Raw genomic sequence first — 25,218 nt, 5'->3', positions numbered from 1 at the left:
CGTGAAGAAAGAGGAACTTGAGCCTTCTGGACCTCGTTCCTCCTCTAGTAGCTTTCAGCAGTTCAGGAGCAGACCAGCTGCTTCTCGGGAAATACGTTCTCATTTCTAAAACTAGTGGATTTTTGTTTTGGTTTTTCTGAGGCATTGCAGAGTAGTAGAGAATGGTTATAGAAGGAATTACTGGGTTGCTGATGTTTGCTGTGAAGGGTGAGATTCTTAGAGTAGGTCGTGCCAAGGCCAAGAGTTCTCTTCTGTCTGTGTGTGCATACTCTTAAGTGAATATCCGTGCTGGGACTTGATTTCATTGTGGTTTAGCTGCATTTTCAGTGTGTGAAATACAAGTAGTTGGTTTTTTTCTGTCTCAGCTGCACTCCTAGTACCAAGAGGAGCAGTACTGCTCCCTAGGTGATTGTACCTTCCGTGAAATTTCTAGTAGTTTCACATAATTTGAAAGGAAACATACTTCTCTAGTCTTGTTTGAAATGCATATTTATGTATGCACACAGAGAAAAATCTACTTTGTAGTTCTTAAGTCTTTTTAAAATACATGTGTATTTATGTACACACACAACTTGAAGTCCTTTCTAACGGCTAACTTAATTGAGAAGTTTTTTGAGTGTAAATGGTCTGGTTTTTGTAGGAATGCGTGAGTCAGCATATGGCTAATTGCCATAAGCTGTTTATTTTTGATAGCTGTTACTGCCAAAAACCATACCTGATGGTGGCTGAAGCAATTTAAAGTTTATGTAAAGTGGTTGGTGAAATGATAGCCTTTCACGAGAAAAAAACAAAGCAAACAAGTGAATCAAACAGCTAAACTCTTATTTGTATTTTCAAAACTTGCACAAATTACCATCTTCCTAAAGTGGTGGGTATCATTTGTGGTTTTGAGCAGACATCAGAAATAAGGCACTAACTTTAGTAATTTTCATCTGTATAGAGTGAAGCTGTTGTTTTTCAGCCTTCCTCTAAATGTTTTTATAGCTGTATGAACTACATAGGGAGGCATCATACTGTGGTTTCCATGATGGTTGAAATGAAAAAACCCTTTACTCTTCCATTGGTTATTAACTAGATGGGTGTAAAGCTGAGCACAGGGACTATCTACGCAGCTGCAGCAAAGAGAAGTTCATGTCACCTGAAGAGAGAAGAATTAAAAACTCTTTTCTAGTGAAGTCCAGAAACTGTGTTTTGGAGATGTGAGGGTTCTTCAACCAAAAGAAATGCTTGCAGTAAAAGTAAGCAGAGGGAGCACTTGCTACACAAGGATTGAGTTGCAGAAAGGTGGGTTACATGGTCTGCAGCTGGTGAGGCAGATGCCCCAAAAGCCCTATTAGATTTTTGTTTTGAGATGGTATCTTAAAGAAATACATATTTTGTTATCTTAGTCATGTAATTGTTTAGCTAATTGTTTTGGAAAAATCTAAACTCCTGCTTTTATTTTGTATTGAGTTAAGGGTAATTTCTAACTAGGTGTCACAATGTTGTTCAGAGCTTGTTGCTTGCTTTGTTTACCTTTGTGGTTGTCTAATTTAGTTGCAGCAAGTGCTCACAGATTGATTTAGGAAAAGCAATTCCACCACGTCTCATCTCTCAGCTTCTGCTCCTGAAGAAATCAATGAGCTATGAGTATAGAACACACTTGATTCCTTACGGACTTTGCTTCCAGGTTGGGTTTTTCTGGTTTCACTTGAGGGAATGGCTTTTATCAGGGCATTTGGAAGGCCTTAATGTTGATCCTCTGATGTCTTTGGCCTTAATGTTGATCCTCTGATGTCTTTGGGGCATTGGGAGGTTCTGGTGGCTGGTTTTGGATGCTGCTGAATGCTTGTGAACTTAAAAGTGTATGGTTGATATTAAATTAAATAGTAAAATAAAGATGTTAAACCAAACTGTATTTCAGCCTTTTCTTAGCTGCCTTTCTAACTGAAAGAGAGAAAATAGATTTTTAAGCCTGAAATTGCTCTGCTAATAGTAAGCATGATATATCTATACTTTATTCCCCCAAAATATTGGCTGCCTTTTGAAGCAGAGGTAAGGTAAAAAATGAAATTGACATCATACTCTTGCTTATTCCTTCCCACATGGAAATTAAGGAAATGAGAACTCAACAAGCTACCACACTATTGATTAAGTCTGATGCAAAACAATTATAGGCTAAGGCATGCAGCCATGACTCAATAGCTAGAGAAGTACTCCATGTGACTTGCTTACATCATTGCGTGGCTCCGTGACACTAATGATGCAGTGCTGGCTCATCTTGATCTCCAGTGCTATTCAGCAAGTATACATGAGAGGAAGAGAGTGGTGCAATGTTAGCTGTGTTTTATGTAGTTTGACATGGACAGATAAAGATTAAAGATCTGGAAGCAGTGGTGACAAAAATAACTGTACTTGACTTTTTTCACTTGATACATGAATCAAGGAAGAAAGCCAAGATGATAACCCTGTTAGTATGCAAACCACATTGCAGGTTATCTGCCTTCATTGCAGAGAGATAACAGAGCTGCTTTACAGCTTGGCAGTGGCACCTTCTAAATTTATCATCTTTGGTGATTTTAATTAATGTGCAGGTGATCCATGACATGCTTAGAATGCCTCAAGATGCTGCAGTTATAAAAATTCATGGACCTTTCTTCAGTTTTACTATGAATATCAGAAAAATAATAGCTCACCTTGCTCAGTACCTCTGTCAGGCAAAGAATAAGATTCAGTCTTCTTGCTGTCTGGCTCATAAGCCAGCACATCCTCAGAGCAGATTTTTTAAATTCCTTTCTTAGGTGAAGGGCTGGAAGGGAACAGCTGGCTGTGGGATCAGTGGACTGATAGGAAAAAGTATGGAAAAATAAAAAGGCTGCTGTTAAGAACTACTAATGCTTATTTTTTTTCTTTTAATCGTATCTTTTGGCTACCTTGTTTCACTCTTGATCCAAACTGGTTGAAGTTTGATGGGCAGATTGAGACAGCAGATGGTGCAAGCTGTGATGGAGTAACTGTGTGCCTGAGGTGCCAATGAGAGAATCTATAGGTTGTGTATGCCTTTAGGTGTGCTGAAGGGCATGTGGTTCTCAAGTCTGAATGCACATAAAAATACGATGTAGATTTTCACTGTTCACTTAAGAGTTAGGCTAGATCCTTGTGGGTCCCTTCCAATTCAGAATATTCTGTGGTCTGTGTTTGTTGCTGTCTTGGATGTCCAGAAGAGTTTATGATGCTAATTTCTCCCCAGTGCAAGACTTTAATTACAAATGCAAAATACATGTCCTTTTACCCTTGTGTGACTAATGGCTGAATAACTTCCCCTGAGTGCTATGGCAGTGGAACATGTCCTGGAATACCTTTGTCAGTGAAGATAGTACAAAATAAACACTAGTTCTGTCACCCAAATGTGGAAATAAAGGAATGAGGAGACATTTCCATTCTTCTAAAACGTCTAGGTATCTTGAGTTCTTAAAAGAGTGACAGAACTACTAAGCAGGTCCTCTCTGCCTCTTCCTTTGCTCTTTCTTTTTCCAGTCAGGAACATAAAGGAAATTAGCATCTCAGCTGGTTCTTGTAAAAGCTGTATTACAGGAGGAGGATCACATTTGCAGTGGTATTATGGAAAATGGAAATAATTGTTAGCATTAGATGTTGAAGTTAATGTTTGATGCAGATGTCTTTTTTTTTTTTTTGCTTAACAAGGTGCTAATGGAAGCAAAGGTGGCTTGTTCATTGCTTTTTCATCACACTAGACTTGTAAAGTTGTCATGAAGTTATTCTATTGGAAAATCTGATAATCTGTGTTAAAAATAATTGACCAGTGTCAGTAGCATAAGTGGTGTTTTAAGCCCATGAACAAGGATGTGAGTACAGTTTATAAAGTTGCTGGAACATTCTGAAGAATGGCTTTGCCTGGCTGTAAGCTAACTGCAAGAAAAGAACTCTGTGCAGAAATTAGAATAAATATTTCCTCTATTCTTTAATCTTTGCTTGCCTAAAGTGAGCTGAAGAACTAATGAAAAACAGTTCTTGTGCATCTTCTAATGTGTATGCTCAGAACGTGAAGTAAAATGGAGAAGAGCTGAGGTGAGGATGTTCTGCTGGAATTATTTTCATGAACTAGCTTTTTGTAACTCAGAGTTTCCTTAAACTTTTTCTGTTTGGTTGGCTTTTTTTTTTTAGGTCCAGCTATGACAACACAAGATTCCAGTCAGACTCAGGTGAATTCTGTGACTAAGGGGAAAGCTGGACTTAATGAATCATCTGGTAATTGTTTTATTTCAGTATACCTCAAAGTATAGTCCTTTTTCCTGTTGATATTTGTTTATCATATAGAGTTTACATTTTCACACTTAAGTGTCTTGAAATCAGACTGTGACTTTGTGGAAGAAACAGAAGTAGATACAGCATCTAGACCTTTTGAAGCCACTGCAAGAGCTTGAGTGTTTTAAGTATCTTCAGGACTGGAAAAAGCTGTGCAACTGCAAGTTTCATGATCTGTTGTGCTTAGGCATATATGCCATACAAGCAGGCAATGACCATGGAAGTCAGGCAGCACCCAAACAAGTGCCACTGCAGGGAGATTGCTCTAGTTTTTAGATGTGATAATTTTTAATAGGAGAGCTCCGTATGCCTGTGTGTTAGTGAAAGGTATAGTAATGCCCTTGCATCACTGTGCCTGCTAGCTTCATCTTTTGTAATTGTGGCTGTGTCAAAACTGCCTGTTGTTCCTGTGCCTTAACTGTAGTTTTAATGGGAAGCCAAGAATAAGTTCCAGGCAGGACAAGAAACAAGAAACGACTATTGATTCTATTTTTCCTTCCTACACAAAGATCAGAAAATCAGAATTTCAGCACTGTCCCAAAGCTCATGTTGATTAGTGCAAGAAGATAGGAGCTAAGTTATATTTATATGTGACCTCAACAAAGTTCTGGCAAGTTGCTTCACCCACAAGTTGGGTGGGTTTTTTTTGAGATAATGGTATTTATCATCTTCAGAGCTTTTTAGCACACTGTGAGAACTAGTAGTGCAACAGCTAATAGGTTCAATAACTCCCTACATACATAAACACATGGGGACATGTGTGAAACATAGAAAATGTTTAATATATGACCTCACCTGAATATTTTCAATTGATACGTGAATTGAGGAAGAAAGTCAGTATGAAAATCCTGTTTGTGGGCAAGACACTTTAAAGGTTGTGTTGTTTTTTGTGGCTGGATCTACCATATGAACTAGCACTGATGCTCTCTGAATTATCATTCTGAGGGATTTCAGGATATTTTGGGATATGGGTCATGCACATACTAGACTGACATGAACTCAGGTGATCTGTCACAGCCCTGGTGTGCTGTCTGTTTGCACATACAGGCAGGCTAAGATCTGCCAGAATTTTTCAGCCTTGACATATTATTTCCTGGGTAAACACTTGGACTAGTTTACTTCTCCATGGGGTGGAGATCAAGGCTTGTTGTGTTCTTGTCTAGAGCAACAGGACTATTGTCTACTGCTAGAGACAGCTTTGATTTCTCTGCTTAAAAAGCCATTTTGTACTACCAGTTGAGACAGCAATGTACTGTAAACAACACCAAATGAAATAGCCTGAAGCTCTGTTCTTCCATACCAACCACCTAAATATACAGGACTATTTTTACTTAAACTGGTTGAAGCTTGAGGGAAAGTTTGAAAATGGAGATGGAGCAAGCCAGGCAGAAGGTTGATTTCCTGTGACACAGAATTCGTTGTGCTGTGAGCTTGATAGGATGTTTTCTGGAACTGGCCAACAACTTGAAAGGCCTGTGGTACCTCTGCTTGTGCCTTTAGATGCAAACCACTAGCAGGGATCTCCTTCAGTGCAGCCCGATCCTGTCAGCTGTAGCTCAGAGGCATGTGTTTAACAGCTTTACCTGAGCGTTCAGTATTTTACGCAAAGGAAGAGAAGGAATAATTCTGATGAGATGTAGGCTTTCAGAGGTGCTGTTTCTACTGTGTAGTGATCAATTTGGCCACCCAATGCATCTCTGAGTGGGAAGGCTAAAGCTGTAGCCCAGTCCCTCTATCTTCTCAGTTGTGGCTGGGAATCATGAAGAGGAGAGGTAATCAAGCCCCCTTCTTTCTACAAAAACCAGAATAATTTTCTTTTATAAAGCTATGTGACTAGGTAGAATCAGTCCCTAATTACTGTTCATATGTTTCTGCAATGCATTATGAAATATTTGACAATAAAATTACTTTCCAAAAATGTAAAAGCGCGTGTGGCTTAAAACATTTCATGTATCTATCAGATTGTTGGTGGTGAAATCTATTTCTTTCATTTCATCACTTAATTAAAAGAAGGTTATTGTAGCTGGGCTACATCTGTTAGAGCTGCAGCTTATTAATTTGCTTTATTTCTCTGTTCTTGAAATGCATGAGAACAAGTGATGGGAACAAACTGTGCTGAGAGTTGCTGTATCAAGCTTTGTAGAGCTTTATAAAAGATCTCATACTCTCTGAGGAATATGTAACCCACAGCCCTACCAAAAAGGAATTTTGGTGACCATACAACTTGTAAATACAAGTTCTCCTCACAAAAGGAGAATAATATTTTTAGGTTGGGCATATGATGTTTAATATTGTTATCCTTTCTTTGTAGAAGGGCATTTCCTGCTGTGTATCAGGACTTCTGAGAAGTAGTGAGGGTCTTGGACCACTTTGTAGTGGACCACAAGGTGTTTTTGCCTCTGCATTTGTTAAAGCAGCACCTAGATGAGATAGTCTGCCTCTGACTTCCTGTCTGTAGTAGCTTTGGGAATGGCAACAGTCTGTTGTTCTGGGGTTTTTTGTTGGTTGTGGTTTTTTTTTGTTTGTTTTTTTTTTTTTTTGGTTGGTTGTTTTTTTTTAAAATTTTCTAAAGCTTACTACTTTTTCAAGAACTATTTAAACATTGATGTAGTCCTCTATGTAAGCTATGTGTGACTTTTTGAGTCAGGCTGTAAAATAGCTATGACATTTTTAGACTACTGATGTTTACAAATGCAACATTACAATAAAGCTAGAAACTATTATCTAACATAGCATAACTGCTGTAACAGCAACCCTACAACACTGCTGCTTTAATATTATGGCTGCTAACACAGGTCTATAAAAGGATCTCCACAGGAGTCAGCATTTGGCAAGGTCCATTTTCTCCCTCTAAGACTGTTATAATTAATAATTGCAGTACCATATTGACACTACTGTGTGATTATTTATATAGGATAACATAACTTTGTTTCCCCCCAAACCTTGTTAGGTCCAGATGTTGCCACAGAAGAGCTCAAGCCAGCAGGCAAGGAGATCTCGTATGATGTCTTGGAGTATGAGATAGTCCTACCTGGTGAGGGTGTTATTTTTTGTCTTCCAATTATTTTACATTGAATGTGCGTACACACAAACTTTCGTATAAGAGTTGCAGAAGTATCTAGAATGGCAAGTTCTTGATAAAGTGAAGATGTTTACAGTGGGCATGTGATGAGCTCAGTAAAAGGTATGTACATTTATGCTATTATTAACTTTTGTGTTCTAATAACTATTTTTCAGTGGAGAATTAGATTTCTACTTCTGTTAAAACTACAAGTAAAACCAATTCATACCTCTCTCTTCCTCCAAATCAATTGAAGTGATAGTTTTTTTTGCACCAGTGAATCCACTTGGAGAGACCATGTAAGCTAGGGTACTTGCTGATCAGCAGGTATTAGCTTGGCAACGTTGCGGGCGTTAAAACATGAACAGGAAAAATAAACCTGTTCTTAAAGTACATGTGATGGTCCCAGTTGCCAAATAATATTCTAGAATTAATTTCTTGGATAGCTGGAGAAACTAATCTAACTGAAGTATCTCTGGAAGATTTTCAAAGTACTGGCATGATATTCTACGGATGTAATTTTGCAGCATTTATGCTGCATTTTCTTCTAGCAGTTGAAGACTTAAGGTACTATCTGAGTCCTGTTCTGGTATGTGCACTCAGTACAGGGATGCCCTAGACATCAGTCTTGCTCTTGGTTAATCCGACTTTATCAGGTTTTATGTGCCATTCATTCAGAGTATGGATTTAATTTTAAAATAAGTTCAGAAGGGACAGATATTATTTTCAGCTGGGGTAATTAGTCTAACTGTAAAACTTTTACTGCTGTGAAACCAATTCCATTTGTAAAATTACTTTGATCATAAAGAGCCTTAATAAGCTGAGTTATGCTTGGCTCATTTATTGAGTCTAGTTGCTCTAATTAAATGAGTTTCAGTAACTGACTGCAGTGGAAGACTGAGGTGTTGCATTTCTAAGGTTATCTCCAGTTCAATAGATGTTAAGTCTTTTGGCTGGGACTTGCAGTCCTGGACATGTTGTTCTTCAGGTTGCAAATGTCTCTGCCAGACCCAGTAAAGTTCACCTACTCTGTATCTGGGGCTATCACTTCAGTGAGACTTCACTGCTGCTTGGGTATGACTTGCATTACTGAGTCAGTGAGCTGTACCTTTAAAGTTCATTTTCTCTTGGAAAGAATGTGAGCTGTGCAATACAACTACACTTTTGTGACAGCCAAATACTACAGGATAGGTCTGGAATTGAAGTGAGCCATGGATGAATTTTCTTGGAGTATTTAGATGGTTAACCACACTTCTAAAGCCCAGTTATGAAATAAAATGTCAGTGCTGACAGCTCCAATGTCTAAGGTGTTTTCTTATAAAAGACTGTCTTTTTGGATCAGAGAAGATACTTGCTGTTGATATCTACTTTTTGGAAATGCTTATTTTATGCTCATGAAAAGCAAAAAACTGACAGTTTTTTCTACTGTATTGGAATTGTAATTCTTCTGACTGGCCAGGAAGGCAAAGGCAGCCCTAAAAGGGTTTGAAGATGATTTGATGTCAACTTGAGTAACTGCGGCATGAAAGGCCTGATCCAGCAATGTTAAGGTTGTGCATTTTACCAACAGCTTCCCTTGCAGTAGGATATAGCTATGGTCTCACAGTATCCTAAAAATCTGCAGCTGGCTAAAATCCAGATGGTTATAGATATTTGTCTTAACTCTTCTTGACATTATTAATATAACTTTGTATATACATACTAAGTACTTAGTGTTTTTCATTTGGATTAAATAATGTAAAAACTTACATCTGTCTCTTAAGTCTACCTTGCTTTCAGTGAAATGAGTATCTATTCTTTTATATTAGAGCCCTGTAGGAAGTTTACCTACAAAAGTGTCTTATATTTGGAGTGTGGAGTGTGTTATTTTTGTAAAGGATAATGTATTTTAACTCAATTATGACTTAAGAAATTACTCTGAAACTCTGATTTTTCAGGGGTTATTTTGCCCTGGAGAGTGTAAATAGCCCCTGTTATCCCCCTGTAATTCTGTATATGTAAACAAACAATCTTGGAGGTTTTTTCACCCAGAATGAGGAAATATGTTTTTTCATTAAATGTTTTTAACTTATTATAGGTGTGTCTGGTACTGCACTGCAAAAAATTGTCTCTGTGGGCAGTCCGACTAAAGTTGAACTTACATGCAAATTAGAGGAGCATTCTGATTTGAAAAATCCTCAGGTGACTTGGAAAAGGAGAAATGAAACAATCAGTCACACCAGTAAAACTCAGAACAGCTGGACCATCCAGTAAGTAGCATTCTTTACACTGTGATTTTCAGTTTATAATGAGTTGTCCTGTTCTATACACTGCCCAATACTAGTAAAGTGTATATTAGAAAAGGGCCAAATGCAAAGGTTAATCAACATACTGAAGCTTCAGGAAAGGAGAAAGGTTGCAGGTCTGGAGGAGGAGCTCCTGTTTTTCCTCTAAGAAAAACAAAGGTTTTTTTTACAAAGAACTTAGAATAAGGAAACAGTTCCTTGAAGTCCAGTAATTCTGTTCAGTAAGTGAAATAACAATCAGTCTGAGATTAGAATATTTTAACAATTTTTCTTTCCACTCCCTCATTTTCCACATGATCTTTTCCACCTCTTTGATGTTTTGCAGAAGTCTTGAAGGCATCAGTGGTCATTTTCTTTCTTTCCTAGTTAACAAAAAGACGAAGTGAGATTTACAGTAAAGATATTTTGAAGGTTTTCTTAAGTCTTTCAAACCTCTACAGAAACTCAAAAAATGTTGTAGAAGCCTTTCTACAGTTGATACAATTTATTGTTGTTCTTCAGAATTAGGCCATTTACGCATTTTAACTGATCGGTCTCCAATTTATTTCTGTATAGCTTTAACAGCAGTAATACTTAAATAAAATTTCTGTTATAGAAAATATGATGAGAACATAACTGATACTCCATATACACAGCTGTGTAAATCTTTTTTAAAGTGCCAGTAAAATGTATAGTTTTCCAGTGGAGAAGATGCTGGACTTCATTGATGGATGCTCTTTAAAACTATTTTTTATGTTGAAGAGATTACTTAAATGGTTTGTTCTTCCTAAAGCCCTACATAGGATATGCTTCCTAGTTCACATGGTGAACCCATGTTTAATTTAGTAACCTGTAGATAATGGTGCTTAAAGGTGGCCTTCTGTCAGCATGAAGGGTGAAAATGGTGTTTATGTTCCAAGGTGTGCTTGTGCTCTTCTGTTTTCTTAAAAATGTTATGCCATTTCTTCATTGCGCTAAACCCGAATCCTAGTGTTTTCAGTGATGTTATGTTCTCTGCTCCATTACTAAGCCTTACTGTTTTCTTTAGAATGCTAGCTAGCACTCACTTGTGGTACAAAAAGAAAATATACATGAAAAACTAAATTGGTGATTCTTTTTTTAGATTGACAGTATCAGAAAGCAGTCACCTGGGAAGTTACAGCTGTGTTCTGAAAGGTGAAGTAGAAGTCAGTGCAACATTTCATTTGCAAGGTAATTTAATTAATTTGTATTTATTTTAAGTTTTTGTTTCAGCTGACCACTGCAAAGCTGTATTAGAGTTCTTTTTGGGTAGTATGGAAATTTCAACCTAATTTTATAAGTAGTGGCTAATATAGTCAGGCTAAGTGAGAATAACTAAGTGTTTAAAGTAACTTTTGTAGTATGGATGGAAGAATTTTGAACCAAAAACTAAAAGCCTTTTTAAAAAAAAATTCTAATAACAAAATGAGCATACAAGTTTACTTCTTTACCCTTACTGACTGACTGATTTCCCCTTCCCTCTCCATCTCTATGGCAGAAGTGAATATTCTTCCCTTTCTGGGGCATAGAGAATAAAAGATGGTGCCACAGATAAATCTCTTCAAAAAGTAGAGCCAGTAATTTGAAAGTTTGGTATGAGGTTTGGTGTTAAAAGTGAAGTAATGATCAGTAAAATGGAGGCAGGATTTTAAGAATTTCATTTGTGTTTCTGGAACACTACATTATGGCTTTAGTGTGTCTTTTATTCTGTAACACTGTAAGAATAGTGCTTAGATGAACAATTAGTTTGCTTCATTGGGTAGTATGAGTGCCCTTTCTTCTGTTTTGTGTTCTCTTCTCCAATAATATTACCCTGGAAAGTAGTAGGTGAAATCCAGTTGCATAGGAGATGTGTGGAAATGAAACTAATACAAGCTGCTGATCTGATGAATAACTCTAATGGGAATTGCTCCCTTCTTTATTCCCACCATCCAACCTTCTTTGCAAGAGCAAGGCAAGCATTTCATGTGTGAAGGCTGATGCATGAAAGATTCTCCCTGAATACAGGCTCTGAGAAACCCTAACTCTTCAAAACATTGCCCTAACCTCAGCTGAACTAACCAGTGGGGCTCCCTAATTCAGCAGCTGCAAGCTGCCTTTGTTCAGTGCGATATCTGGTAATAGGACTTGAGGAAACTTGCGTAGGTTCAAATATCAAATGTTGATACCTGCTTCCAGACCTTCAGCCAGGAAAGACTAGCTTGCAGTACTGAATAAATGCAAAGCTGTAGTTTATTCAGGCCTTTTAATCTCTAAAAAATAATTATGTATTTTTCTTGTCAGCATGTGTGTAAGGTTCAGTTGAATAGCTAACTGTGTAGATGGAAAAAATTCTGAGACTTTTTTTTTTTGTAAGTACACAATAATATTACAGTAAGGGCAGTAATGACTCAATAGGAAAGTCATCTTTTCCAGAACAGTGCATAGGACTCACTGATTTATTGTAAGATGGGAGAATTGCTTCTTGGTGGTTGAATGCTGCCACTTCTGATGCCATAAAAAGTACTGGCTTGATGCTTTTTAAGATTAATGCAAGAGTAAAGGAAATGGGAAAGAGAAATCCTTGAATCTTCCAGTCAATAATGCAGGGAGAACGATTCTCAAACTGAAAGATGAGTAATGTGTTGGTATAGATTCAGTGGGTAAAGTCATCACTGCTGTAACTAACTGCAATAGCTTTTCCACTAAGCACTTTGGGATTATTGGATGTGTTACCTCTCCTCTCCTTGCCCCCTGGTTCCTGGCTTGACATAACCCCTCAGATTTTGAGTTTTATTTTTACTCAGGTTTGCAGAAAACTTACTGGAAGTTCAAGTTAATAAACACGGAACATGAGCAGAGGATGTTCATGGGTGTTATAAAATGTTGTGAAATACTACTAGCTTCTAAGAGGGTAGAATAGATTAGTTTCTTTGCCCTTTGTTCAGGGATCCTTAAGCAGCTGTTGAGGTATGTGCACCATGAAGTTGCTCTGGTTTTTAAAGCAGTGTGGACAACTGACTGGTGTACATGCTGGTGCTGATATCTGTCTCTTCAAAAGTTGGCTTTGTGCAGCGGAAGTATTTTGCAACCAAATTCAGTGTGATCTACTAGCAGCAATACCTGTGACAATCTTTGCATGCATTCAAGGTTTAACAACTGTTACAGAGCCAGATTGAAGAACTTGTAATGGATATTCGTATCCTTAATCGTGGCTAATGTGGTCACATGTATTGCTGGCATGCCTATAGCTAAGCTTTGCTACTAATCAGTGTGGCTAAATCTCTGCCACATAAGCTTGTTGTGCTGGGTGTATTGGGTTTTTTATCCCAACCTGCTTGTATTTCCTCTTCTCTAAATTGCGAGGGAGATTGCAGCAGTAATTACTGAGGCCATCCCTTTTAATGATATCAGAGAAGGTACTCTGCCACTACTCTTTAAAAAGATAGTGTTTAATGATTAAAACGTACACATGGAGTGAGAGAACTTCACTAGTAGAGTGTCTTGATTTATGGTGCAGCAAATTCTGAGTGAGAGTAAAAGTGTTCTTATTAACAAATTGGTTTCATATATATTTCTGGACAGGAAACTTAAGTTTGAATAAACATGAGAAGTGGATATCTTTGAGGGAAAAATAATTTGTGCTCAGCCAGTCCAGAAGAGTAGAGGACAAGAACAATCTTAACCTGTGTCAAATTGTTCATCATAACTGCTGAAAGCAAATACTTGGCCTGTTTAGTCTAGTGTGATCAATAAAATCTGAAGTATGTACTAGATCTGTACTTACAAAGTACAGCAATGAAACTTGAAGTAAAATTTGAAATGAATGGATCTGAGGAAAACATCCTGGTAAACATCCTAATAAAGAGGGAAAGGAGGGGGAAAGGGGAATACATGCTTCAGTGTAGTGCATTTGCTAAGCTCTAACAGTATCTGTGGGATAGTCTCAATACATTCAATAGCCTTTCTGGGCACATGCTTTTGGAAGCTTGTGGGGCACCTGCAATTGCAATGGCTAGGGCAAGTAGCTCTTAAGTTAAACTGATGTTTTGTTTCTTCTTGGCTGTATTCTGTCCTCAGGAAGATTGGACCAAAAGTCCTTTTTATTAGCATGCACCCAAAAGTCATTGCTTCAGCTCAGAAAATGTTTGTAACTACAAATCTCCATTAATCTGCAATTTTTTCATAGTTACAGAAAAGTTCTCTGTATGTACAACTTGTCAGATAACATTATGAAGTCACATCGTGGCTGGAATAGACTTCTAACAGCTTCTGTAAATTGAGCGAAACTGCAGAAAAATTACATGTTTGTTTCTAATGTACTAGAACTGAAGCATGTAGCTTGCAGCTGCCAAGGAAAGGAAAGAGGAAATGGGTAAGGGTAGAAATCAATCTGATTTTTTTTCGCTTGATGTTTGGTATTAATTGGCAACTTTCAAGATTACACAGCAACTGAAAACAGGATTCCTCTAGTCTTCTGCATAGATTATGTCTCTGAAATGACTCCTCATTTACAACATGTTATGAAGGATAGAATCGTGAGGGTTTTAAGTGGAAAAAGTGAATGGAGTACTATAAATGAGTATCTAAATATATTCTTTTGTAACACTAATCAAAACCTGTATCTCTCATTCAATGAATTTTTTTTCCTTGTTCTTAGTACCAAAGATTGAAGGAAAAGAAAAGACTCTCATCACTTACGAAAGAGATCTAGCTGTAATGATTTGTAAAACTGAGTATGCTCCCATGGCTTGGACCTGGTATATGACCAATGGAACTGAGCTGGTAAGGTCTCCATCTGTTGGCCAAACAAAATAGTGTGACAAAAAATAGGTACAGATACTTTGTGAAGTATGACTCTTTACTGCAAGCTCTACGAATTACATTTCCATTAACTTTAATGGAAATCTTTGTATGGAAATGGAAAAAAAATTGTAATATTTACAAGTATTTATTGTTACAGGGATGTAGTTTTTGTTCTGGTTTGTATGATGTCTTTTTCAAAAAAGCCCTGCCATACTCCTGCATAAACAAATCAGCTGGGTTTTGAGAGACTTGTTTTTACTGTATTTATACTGGTTATACTCTTCAAATCTTGCCACTGGATACAAAAATAATCTTACAGTGAGATGTGCTTTCACCTATAAAATGTTGTATGACCGCTTTACTTTCTCCAGGTACAAGTAATTCTATTTCCTAGCCTTATGACCTATCTAGGAAGCATAGCTTCCTAAAACACTTCGGTTTAGCCTGCTTCTGTCAACTGATGAGGGGAGGTAAATAGACTTGTCTCCTTTATACTGCTGGAGATTAGCAATGACTTGTAAGAGTATCAGCATATTTCCCAGTGAAGCAGAGTACTCTCTTCCACTTCTTGCAAGTACATGTGTTGTGCTATGGTGAAACCTGTGCCTTAGATCTGGCAGCTGAGGATGCCTTTGTCATTGGACAGTCAGGAGAGCCAAAGGTGCTTTTTATCTGGTCTTAAATAAACTGAAACAGTTCAGACAATTTGCCCACTGAAAGTTTGTATTTTCCTCCAGTGAGTCTAGAGGGAACCAGGGTGTCCAGCTAAAATAGATCCTTCCCTTTAAGGTGGGCTAATTGTGCTTCACGAATGCCTTTTGTTGCTAACTCATTGTTCATATCTATACAGAGCTGTATGTTGATGATGCTCTTGGATTAAACACCTTCTCATTACATTAATAAGACTTGCAATGTATTTTTTTCAGGTTGCCATTAATCCATCTTCTGATACAAACAAGTTTCAAATTAAGATACAATCTGCCAATGTAAACCGTCTGGAGATACTCAAGCTCACCAAGGAAGATAGTGGTATATATTGGTGTGAAGCTGCTTTTAGATTAGGGAGCAGTAAAAGGAGGTTTGAAGTTAAAGTTTTGTCCATCATGGCACCTCTCAAACCCTTTATAGCAGTTGTGGTCGAAGTTGTTATTCTTGTAACTACTATTGCCCTCTATGAGGTGTATTCGAAAAGGAAAGGAGAAGGTAAGTTTTGGTGTGGGTTTTTTGTTTGGTTGGTCAGTTTGGGTTTTTTAATTAATTTCTAGCTTTCTGTTGAAATTAGAACCAAAGGTAGAAAGGTATGACCCATAGTGCGTCATATCTGAAGATGTGTCATTTTCACATCTGTATTTCTGGTAAAATTCTTTCTTCTAAAACACTGCAATACAAAGAGCTTTCATTAAGCAATACCTACCCATAACAGGTTTGATGTAGTCCTGTTTGTTTTATTTTTTCTTACAATACAAAAGGGAATTTAGAGGCTATAATTTTTGGAGGAATGCTTAGGAATGGAAGCAGTTCTTGGTAGCCTTGATGGAAGAAGTTTCTTTAACCAAATTTAGTAAGAAGGAAAAATGCATGTGTCTAATACATACATAAATGCATGTTACCCATATTTCAAAATACAGAAATGTATAAATCTATATATAATACAATTTTTATTAAAATCAGATTAATAAAACTTTATAAAAATAAACCTTTTCACCAGTTTGGAGGTAATTCCCTTGAATAGATGAACAAGGTAATTTGAAATATGAATTTAAGAAAACTAATAAAATTTAAAAATATTTTGTTCTGATTAAACAATGAGCAAGTGTACTAAACAAGACATTTTCTATTGTTTATTAAATGGATACTTATACTTAATACTTCTTTTCTTCTGCAGAAGGTGAAAGAGAATTTGACCAAATTGAGCAACTGTAAGCAAAAAACTTCTATACTGTAGTTCAGTATTTGTTCTTACATGTATTGGTATTGTACAAAATTATACCTTGTTGTTGATCCCATTGGAAAGGGAGATGATGGTGAACATGAAAGAACAGTTTATTCTTAAGACTTCCTAATTCCAAAGTGAACAGAACACTACTTTCTACCTGGAACTTAATTTTGAGATTAAGATTTTTTGTGTGTGTGCTTTTTGTTTGTTTTGTGTTGGTTTTGGGGTTTGTTTGGGGGTTTTTTTTGGTTTGGGTTTGTTTGGGGGTTTTTTTGTGAGAGCACCATGTGTCCTCATTATAAGCTCATTCTAGAAGAGTATAACTGCAAGAAAATAATTTCCTGGTGAAAGCATAACAGAAGTGGGTCTGATTTTTTTTTTTTCCAAAGTATATTTGTCCATATTAAAATCCAGTTCTCTCCCTTGCATGTGGTCAAAGCCCTAACTCTTGTAGATAAGCCTGTAGTTGGCTGGGGTGTTGAGAGCTGGCATTGTTGGCTGTTTTGGGGGAAAACCCCAGCCTCTCAGGAGATTTCACACTATGCTGGTAGCTTGGGCTTCCTGGGCTGCACTGCTGGAACCAAAGGAGCAAATGCAGGCACTTCTGTTGCTACTGTGCTGTTTGAGTGTCTGTGCTCCAATGCTGGCTCCCCTGTCCTTAGGGCCATGTATTTCTTTAGGCTTGTTTGCTAAAATATGCTATGCTTCTCTCTGATTGTCCTCTGAAGCCTAATTCCCTTATCTAGCCTGTTTACCTCTTAAAACAAGAGGAAAGTTGCCCAGCAGTTCCTCATTTTAGATGTGTCCAGTCTACTCTAGTTTTTGTCCCCTTGATCCCTTCTCTCCTCCTGTGTTTGTCTCCCTTTTTCTTCTGAGTAGTGCTTTCCCTCCTTGAATTTTTTTTTTTTTGCTTCAGTGACCTTCTTTGTTTCCCTGTGTTGTATTCACCTTCTCATTCCTTTTTTCACTGCTAGCTGAAAATACATTTTCTTGCTTTTCCACTTACCTGAAGAGACTTAAAGCTCTAATTCAATTATAGCATAAAGTGGGAGTATGTCTTGGGAATATAGTATGCTATTATACTGCTGACTGTTTGGGGATATGTCTTGGGTTGAAAATTGAGTAATTGTCTTTATTGCACAGCCCTACTTCTCGTAAACATGCTGAAAATACCAGGATGGTAACACAGAATAGTGCACTAAAGTAATGTTTTTATACTTGTGGGATGTGGTTCTGTACAGCTCCTTCATCTTTATTGTGGGATTCTTAGATAAACACATAAGAGGAAAATTTATTTAACTATGTACTTCCTGGATTCAAGAACTGAAAGTTATTTCAACTACTGGCTGTTTAGAAGATGGATTTGTGTACTGGAGAGTAGCTCCAAAGGAACATGTCTGGTCTATTATGTCAAGGGATCACTAATACAGCTGTATTTGGTTGATGAGGCTGTGATTAAAGGTCACATCCAGCTGTGTATTTAGGTGGGAGTGTAGTGAATCACAAACTTTTTTTTTAGCAAGAGAACTTTTAATTCAAGTCTTTATTGTGATCCACAGCATAACAGCTAGTTGCAGTTATTCCAGAAGGAGACTGGAAATAATTGTGCTGTCTTACACTTCCAAGTTGAGTAGTGGAATGTAACTTCTTTTTCTTATAGTAAATCAGAAGACGACATTGCTGGGGAACGAAAGTAGTTCTAGGCAAAGAAGAAGTTAATCTGGTTCCTTGAAAGGTAAGTAAGAGATGAAAGACAGACCAGAGTTAACTTTTCTCTTGAGCAGCCTAATGCTGGACAAAGAAGTCCACTGTACCATCCCAATCTTATTTTTTATGGGGGAGCACCATAGTAATTAAATAATTGTTTAGGTAAAGTAAGATGCAGTCGAACAAGAAATCAAGTCCAATTTGTTTCAATTCAATTCTGTTGTGATTGTCATTGTGATTTACTAGTTCTGTTAACCCATGCAGTCTTTAAAATGAGACACAGATTAACCTGCTTGACTCCTGATCATGTAAGAATCCAGTGAATGCCAGGGTAGGTGCTGAGATGCATAAGAAGTGCTGCTGTGTTCAAATTCCCACTCTCTCCAGCTATATTTGAGTGTCAAGTGAGTTTATGGAGGAAGGATCCTCTGTAATAGTAAGTGGGGAATATGACAGTACTGGAGAGGTGAAGCAAGGGATTAGAGGAGTCTGGGACAGAAGACTGGGCTTAGTGATGGTGATTGAAAGGACTAGTTGTAGAATAAGGAAGCAGAGGGTGTGTAGCCCCATGAAAGCTGTATAGTGAACTTCCTGATTCTCTACCCTCTTCACAGTCTGATTATAGACTGTTTCTACTGACACCATCCAGAAATGCTTGTCAGATGATGGTCTGTCAGTTGACACTACACATACTTGTTTCTCTTCTGCATCTGGCACCTCAACTTCTGGTCTGTGGATGAGAGGTGTGAATGACTTCACATTCATGTCACTGCTGGTTCATCCTCACTACAAGCCATCTACCCAAGTAAAGACTGTTGCCATACCCTTTCTTTTAAAGAACAGAAGGAGATGTGTCAGGTAGAGTTCACATAAAGAGAGTAACAACTCAGAAAATGATCCAGAGCAAATACTTTGCAAGACTATATTGTCTTTGTTTCTCATAGGTTTAACCCCAGCTGGCAACTCAGCACCATGCAGCCACTTGATTTTGCTCTCTGGTGGGATGGGGAAGAGAATCAGATGAGTAAAAACGGGTGAGCTCAGGGGCTGAGATACAGACAGCTTAACAGAAGAAAGCGAAAGCTGAACACAGAAGCAAAAGGAAGGATTCATTCACTATTTCTCATGGGCAGGCAGGTGTTCAGCTATCTTCAGGAAAGAAGGGCTTCATCATGCTCGAACATGCATAATAGCTGCTTGGGTTCATCAGAAAAACAAATGCTATGACTCAATGTGTGTTCCCTCCCCATTTCTCCTTCTTTGGTCAGCTTTACAATGCTGAGCATGATGCCCTGTGGGATGGAGTATCCCTGTGAGTAGCTGGGGCAGGTGCTCTGGCTGTACAAACTCCTTGCATTCCCCCAGCCTCCTTGCTGGTGAGGAGAGGACAAGGCCTTGTGACTGTGTAAGCACTGATGAGCAATACCTAAAACATTCCTGTGCTATCAACACTGCTTCCAACACAAATCCAAACCTAGCCCTGTACCAGCTGCTGTGAAAAAAAATTAACTTTATTCCAGTCAAAACCAGCACACAAGGATTTATCTTGTGTTAGATCTGAGGTTCCATTCTTACAAAGTTCTTTCGACTCATAGCACTCAGTCAGTAAATAAGGATTCTTCTCTGAGAATCATCTGCTTTGTCTTCATATACAGTGTCAAAAAGTTTTAATGTCTTAACATGGTAAATGCCAGTTGTTGTCTATAACTCCCTGAAAATAGGTTGTAGCAAGGTGGGGATTGGTCTCTTCTTCCAAGTAACAAGTGACGGAACAGGAGGAAATGCTCTCAAGTTGTATCAGGAGAGGTTTAGATTGGATATTAGGAAAACTTCTTCACTGGTGGGGTCGTCAGGCGTTGGAACAGGCTGCCCAGGGAAGTGGTGGAGTCATCAGCCCTGGGCATGCTCAGAAGGTGTGTGGATGTGGCACTTAGGGTTATGATTTACTGGTGAATGTGGTGGTGTTGAGTTAATGGTTGGACTTGATGGTGTTAGGAGGCCTTTTCTAACCTAAATAATTCTATGATTTGATTTGCAAATTGAACCATTCAAAAAAAATTATGTATGATTAAAATGAAGTTTATTTTCAAACAAATACAGGAAAATACTAAGCAGCAAGATAACAGAATTCATATTATAATGAAATGTGTTTGTTCTTTTTTATTGCAGGAGATTTAAGCCAATGGAAGTGGAAATCATCACAAAGCTACAGAAGATGTATGCAGCTATGCATGTTAAACATTCACTGTTTTGAAGTAAAGTCCTCTACATTTGAGAATTAAGATGCTTTTAAAATAACTCTGAAGCTACTCATTTTATACAGATGATATGATATACTGCATTTAGACCTTTATCTGTCACGTTGTTGTTTTACTAGTAGTAGATGTTTTTTTACATGATTAGCCTTACTGTTGGCTTATGATTGGTCTGTTTGATTTTTATCTCCTAAACTGTAACTAGTGTTGTATTCACTGAATAAGTGGTTAATATAGAGTGGGCGTATTATCTGAGTGTTGCAAAAGTGGACATGTAAGATCAAAAAAGTATTTCCACCAAAGAAAATGCCTTTTACCAGCTGATGAAACAAATGCAATGCAGCTGTTTTTACCAAAGAAATGGTCAAAGGGGAATCTTTATCCGGACTGAAATGAAATATTAAGAGTTGCAATTTACTCTGAATAGTAAAATGTCTTCATTCTAACTTTTCTTAGCTTTATTCTGAGTTCTACTGTACTATAGTCCTTAGTAGGCTAAACACTTAAATACCGTACAGCTCAGATATTTCAGAGTAGATGAAAGAAGTAATGGGGGTACAGTACCTTCTCAGACTGTAAATGCAGTAATTCCTTATGCTTGAACAAATTACTGCACTCTCTGGGGCTGGCAAAACCAGTTTGGTTATTATAATTTATACAGAATGCTGAATTTTTGGGAATATACCTATATATGCTTCTGATCATACATACTGTCTAGTTGGTACTTCTACTTCTTTCAGCAAACTTGTTTCTTAAACTCCTTGCAAAGCACAGAATGGGTCTTGAGCAGCAAAATTTTTCAGGATAATAGGATAAAGCAATATGAATTGCACTACTTCCCTTACACAAAAATTGTAACACTGCTGTTACTGACTTAAGGTACTGCTTTAGAAGAGAGAGTTGCCATAATACCATTTAGTTACATTATGCATTCAGCAACTGAAAAATGTTCAGCTAATAAGAAAACAGTTGGTTGCATCCCTTGCCTGTGTTTGAAATAATTAAAACTTTAATTTTGAGAGGAAGAAGTAAAAACTTCAGAAAAATGTCTTTTCATAAAAATGTAAGGAAAAAGGCAGTGTTTGCAGACTCCATAGGAAGTGAAAAGAAAAAAAAAAAACAAAAACATCTAAACAGAATTTCTTTGTGTTGGTCATTTTTCTTTGACTGTCAAGGAATGTAGAAAACACCAAAGAGATAAAACAGATTTAATTCCCTTTCTTTATTTTTTCTATTTTAGTGTTTTTTACTGAGTTTGAAAAATACCAGAAATCCTAGCATGGGTTGTTTTGTTCGTGATGAGAGACAAAATCCAGTCTGATTGGTGCTTTTTTGTTTTTCATAATTGATTTTCCAGTTTGAAGAACTACAAGTTAAGGTCCAAATAAGACACAATGAGAAGTGTGACTGTAAGGAGTGAATATGGATAAAGATTCCCCTTGCTTAGATACTGTGTTTATTGTATTTTGCCTTGGAGTTTCTATGCACTATTAAAACCAGAATGCATCTACAGTTTTTTATATTAATTTCTCATTGATATGAGTGTTTTTATTGTTGCAGGTAAATGTTGGCAGTTTCAAAAGCTTTACTTCTGTATATTGTTTGGCACATTTTAGAGTTTGTAGTAGTTTGTTTCTTGTAGGCAGTTAAATAGTAAAAAAAGATAGTGTTACTTAGACATATAAGAATTACATTCTGTTTAAAGCAGCATTAATGTATTTTGCAGTGACAATGAGGTTAGATACTGTCTGGAAAAAAGCCCACCATGTAATCAGAAATGGTAACATTTTTCTACCTTCACTTAGCATTCCTTCCCAATCACGCAGTTGGGCTATAAAGTTTTGGCTAACATAGGCAAGTCGTACAAATAGTCTTTTGCAGCATTAGCAGGGAAAACCTGGATTGAGCATGGATTTTAGAAGCAATGCTTCTTAGATCTGTCAGAACTCTATTAGCTTGGTTAGATTGGCTGGTGAAACTGTAGCTTTCCCTTGCCCTGCCTGTAGCATGTTCTGCTTGCTTTGTCTCAGGGGTTTGGTGTTTATTTTTATGTTGGTAAGTAGTTTTTCATCATTGGAAGCGGTTTTATTCTATGCATGTTCTCTGAGGTCCAAACCCTTTTGGGCTACCCTACAGAGGGGAATAACAAGCAATATTAAATGGTAAATCTTAAGTAAATGGCATAATTAATGGTCAACTTCAAAGGCATAAACCTTACTTTTTTTGGTCCAAGGAGCTCTGGAAATCTTGAAATTTATCTTTTGAGAAGTATGTGTTTTGTATGTTCAAAACATTCCCATTGCAGTTGCTTTATGATCTTAGCATTGAATGGAATGAAAACTTCATAACTTTAAAAAAAACCCAAAACCCTAGGCAGTGATTGTGTTGTTTTGGTTTTTTTTTTTTTACTTCATTCAAGCCAGTATATACCAAATAAGATCCAAAACAATTCTGAAATTTCTTTCAAACAGCAGTTGGAGCTAAGTATAAGGTTCCACAAAATTACTTTTAATAACAAAACATTAATCTGTAACAACTGACTTACATGGGTAGACTGAGTCTTAACAACTTCAACTGCTTGGCAAATCCTGTCTTCCAAGATTAAAACTTTCTTGCAAGAGGGGATATTTTACTGGGTTTTAGACCAGCAAAAGCCTTACCAGTTTCTTAGAGGAAAAGGTTGAAATCTGCAAAAGAATCCTGAAGGGCTGTTTCCTAATGCTTCAAGCTGCTTCACTGCCAGTTCTTCCTGCCCTTAGGTCCAAAGTAGACACAAGCAGCTGTGAGACCAAATTCCTACTGAAGGTGGACAAATATTAGAAGAGCTTCCAAACTGGGGGTTCAAATAGAACTGTATTAAAATTTCTTTAGTATGGAGTATGCATTACCCTGCCGTTGTTCAATGAAATTGATTAGCTGTAGGTCCTTCTATGCATGTAATCCCGGGGAAGAGAGGGAAGACTCTTCGGTACTGATGTTGCTACTAGAATCATCATCCAAGTGCCTCTAACTCTTTTTTCAGCCAGAGAAAGTGAGGTTTACATTCTGCCTTTAAATTGTGGCTCAGAACTTTTGAGTGGTGACTGCTGAGCAATGAAAATTGAAAAGAAACTGATTGTTTGGTACCTTAAGTGTAGGGGAGGTTTTTGAGACAAGTGGTCCCCTAAGTGTTGAGTTACCCCAGCGGATGTTGTCTAACCATAGTAAGATGTGCGATGATTCAGTTTTAGCTGGAAGCTCCCCCAAAATAGGAAGGTGCAGATAATGAGGAAGCAACCAGTTGAGAACGGTGTAGGGACATGGGAAGGAGCTGCATATTTGTATTTTGTAGGGGTCCTGAGGGACAGACAGCAGAAGCTGAGATGACTTGCAATTAGGCATGTACAGGGAAGACTGAGTGGAAATCTGTAGGAGAAAACATGTTTTCAGTTGGACCACTCAGTGTGTAGGAAGTCCTGTACAGCAGCTGAACACAATTTGCCTTTATTATGCTAGAAAGTGCATATATAATTCTTTTTGAAAAAATAAACCAAGTTCCAAACTTTACAGCTTCTAACTGAAAGTCTTGTCAAAATTTACTGTTGGCAATTGAGTTCATTTTTGTAGTTGTATAATGTTTGTTCTGTCATGTCCAGAATTACTTCTTAAAGAAACTTCATCTTCTTTGTTTTTTCATTCAGCTTTATATTTAACCAAAGAGATTTTGATGGTTTTTTTGTTATTTCTGGTAATATTGCTATCAACTGACTTGCTGAATTATTTTCAGATTGCCATTAAAAGTTGACAGTGCCTTGAAGGAAGAAATTTGTTTACTGTTGTTAATTTTGTTTTTCTCTTTTGCAGTATGTTTGTTAAAAGTTTTCCTCTGAAACTTGACAGCAAAATCTGTCTTTCTAGTGAAAGACTACTAAGCCTAATGCTTTTTTCATGCTTGCCTTATTTTACATTCTGATTCTATATTTTGTGCTCGCTCAACTGTTTCCGTGTATTGCTTAAGCAAATGGAAATACCCTCTGTTTGTTTGTTTGTATATCAAATAATGAGGATAGTAGTTATAAGTAGTGTGAATTGATATGTGTACTTAGAAATAATTTCAATAAATTTAACCATAAAGTGATTGTTCTTATGTCTGGTGTCTTAGAGAAACAAACTCCTTTTTTTAAAATTTTTTTTCCCATACTCTCAGATCTCTAGACCCAGACTACTCATTTGCTTGATTACTCAACTATCTTTAGTTAGATCTCTAACCTTCTAGATGAGAATTCCCAAAGATAAAGTAAAATCTGAGTAATTCCTTTTTAAATGCACATAACTGCATTCAGTGTAGAGTCATCCTTTGTAACTTGGACATGTAAGTTAGAAATTTGCATCCAGTGTTTCACTGTTAATGGGAGGTGGTGCTAAAGCTTACCAGTAGAAAATAGCAGCTGGAATAGAGTCTGGATTAAGCAGGGTAAATATCAGCCTGCATCAGCCTTAATTTTTTTTATAAGGCGCAAGATACCAAAACACATTTACATGGTGTTTGTCTTCCCATGAAGACAAATCTCTGCAGTTGCCTTAGCAATTGAAGTATGCACTGGGTTTTTTTTCCTTGCAATTATCAGTTGAAGGAACACCTAGGGGTATTTTATTAGGTTGCCACCTCCTATGGCCATGAAGGCATAATAGGACATTTTGTTAGTATGCATACTGTTTCTGCTGTGTTAAGTAACATACCTTGCTAATTGCTTTCTTTGCCAGAAGAGCTTAAATTAGATAAATTAAACTGCACAGCAGCAAGTGTATATTTGGTCTCTCCTTTGGCAGTTCTGAATTTTTGTGAGCTTGTTTCCCCCTAGCAGAGGACAGTTACCTGGCAGGCAGACCTTTGGAAGAGGATAC

At 37.3% G+C, this 25,218-nt stretch overlaps 1 protein-coding gene across 1 annotated transcript; it reads left to right on the top strand.

Moving 5' to 3' along the window:
- The first annotated feature begins 1,187 nt into the window (after positions 1-1,187).
- EMB (embigin) lies at positions 1,188-24,460 on the top strand. Its single transcript, XM_008630634.2, has 10 exons — positions 1,188-1,284; positions 4,165-4,248; positions 7,256-7,339; positions 9,444-9,615; positions 10,754-10,842; positions 14,291-14,415; positions 15,363-15,639; positions 16,322-16,355; positions 18,033-18,107; positions 20,249-24,460. Exons 1-9 carry the CDS (start codon positions 1,224-1,226, stop codon positions 18,067-18,069), a joined length of 963 nt encoding a protein of 320 aa, XP_008628856.2. The 5' UTR covers positions 1,188-1,223; the 3' UTR covers positions 18,070-18,107; positions 20,249-24,460.
- The last annotated feature ends 758 nt before the right edge of the window (positions 24,461-25,218 follow it).

Source organism: Corvus brachyrhynchos, unplaced genomic scaffold (assembly GCF_000691975.1).
Source record: "Corvus brachyrhynchos isolate BGI_N302 unplaced genomic scaffold, ASM69197v1 scaffold42, whole genome shotgun sequence".
NCBI lineage: Eukaryota > Metazoa > Chordata > Aves > Passeriformes > Corvidae > Corvus > Corvus brachyrhynchos.
Note: the sequence above shows the minus strand (reverse complement) of the source record. Positions and strands in the feature narration are given on the sequence as shown.

What these genes read in the sequence shown, in the direction of transcription:
- EMB (XM_008630634.2), top strand. Translation starts at nt 1,224, where the DNA reads ATGCTTGCAGTAAAAGTAAGCAGAGGGAGCACTTGCTACACAAGGATT. An exon ending in TGGACTTAATGAATCATCTG is followed by an intron (nt 4,249 to 7,255) that starts GTAATTGTTTTA and finishes AAACCTTGTTAG; the next exon opens with GTCCAGATGTTGCCACAGAA. An exon ending in TGACCAATGGAACTGAGCTG is followed by an intron (nt 14,416 to 15,362) that starts GTAAGGTCTCCA and finishes TATTTTTTTCAG; the next exon opens with GTTGCCATTAATCCATCTTC.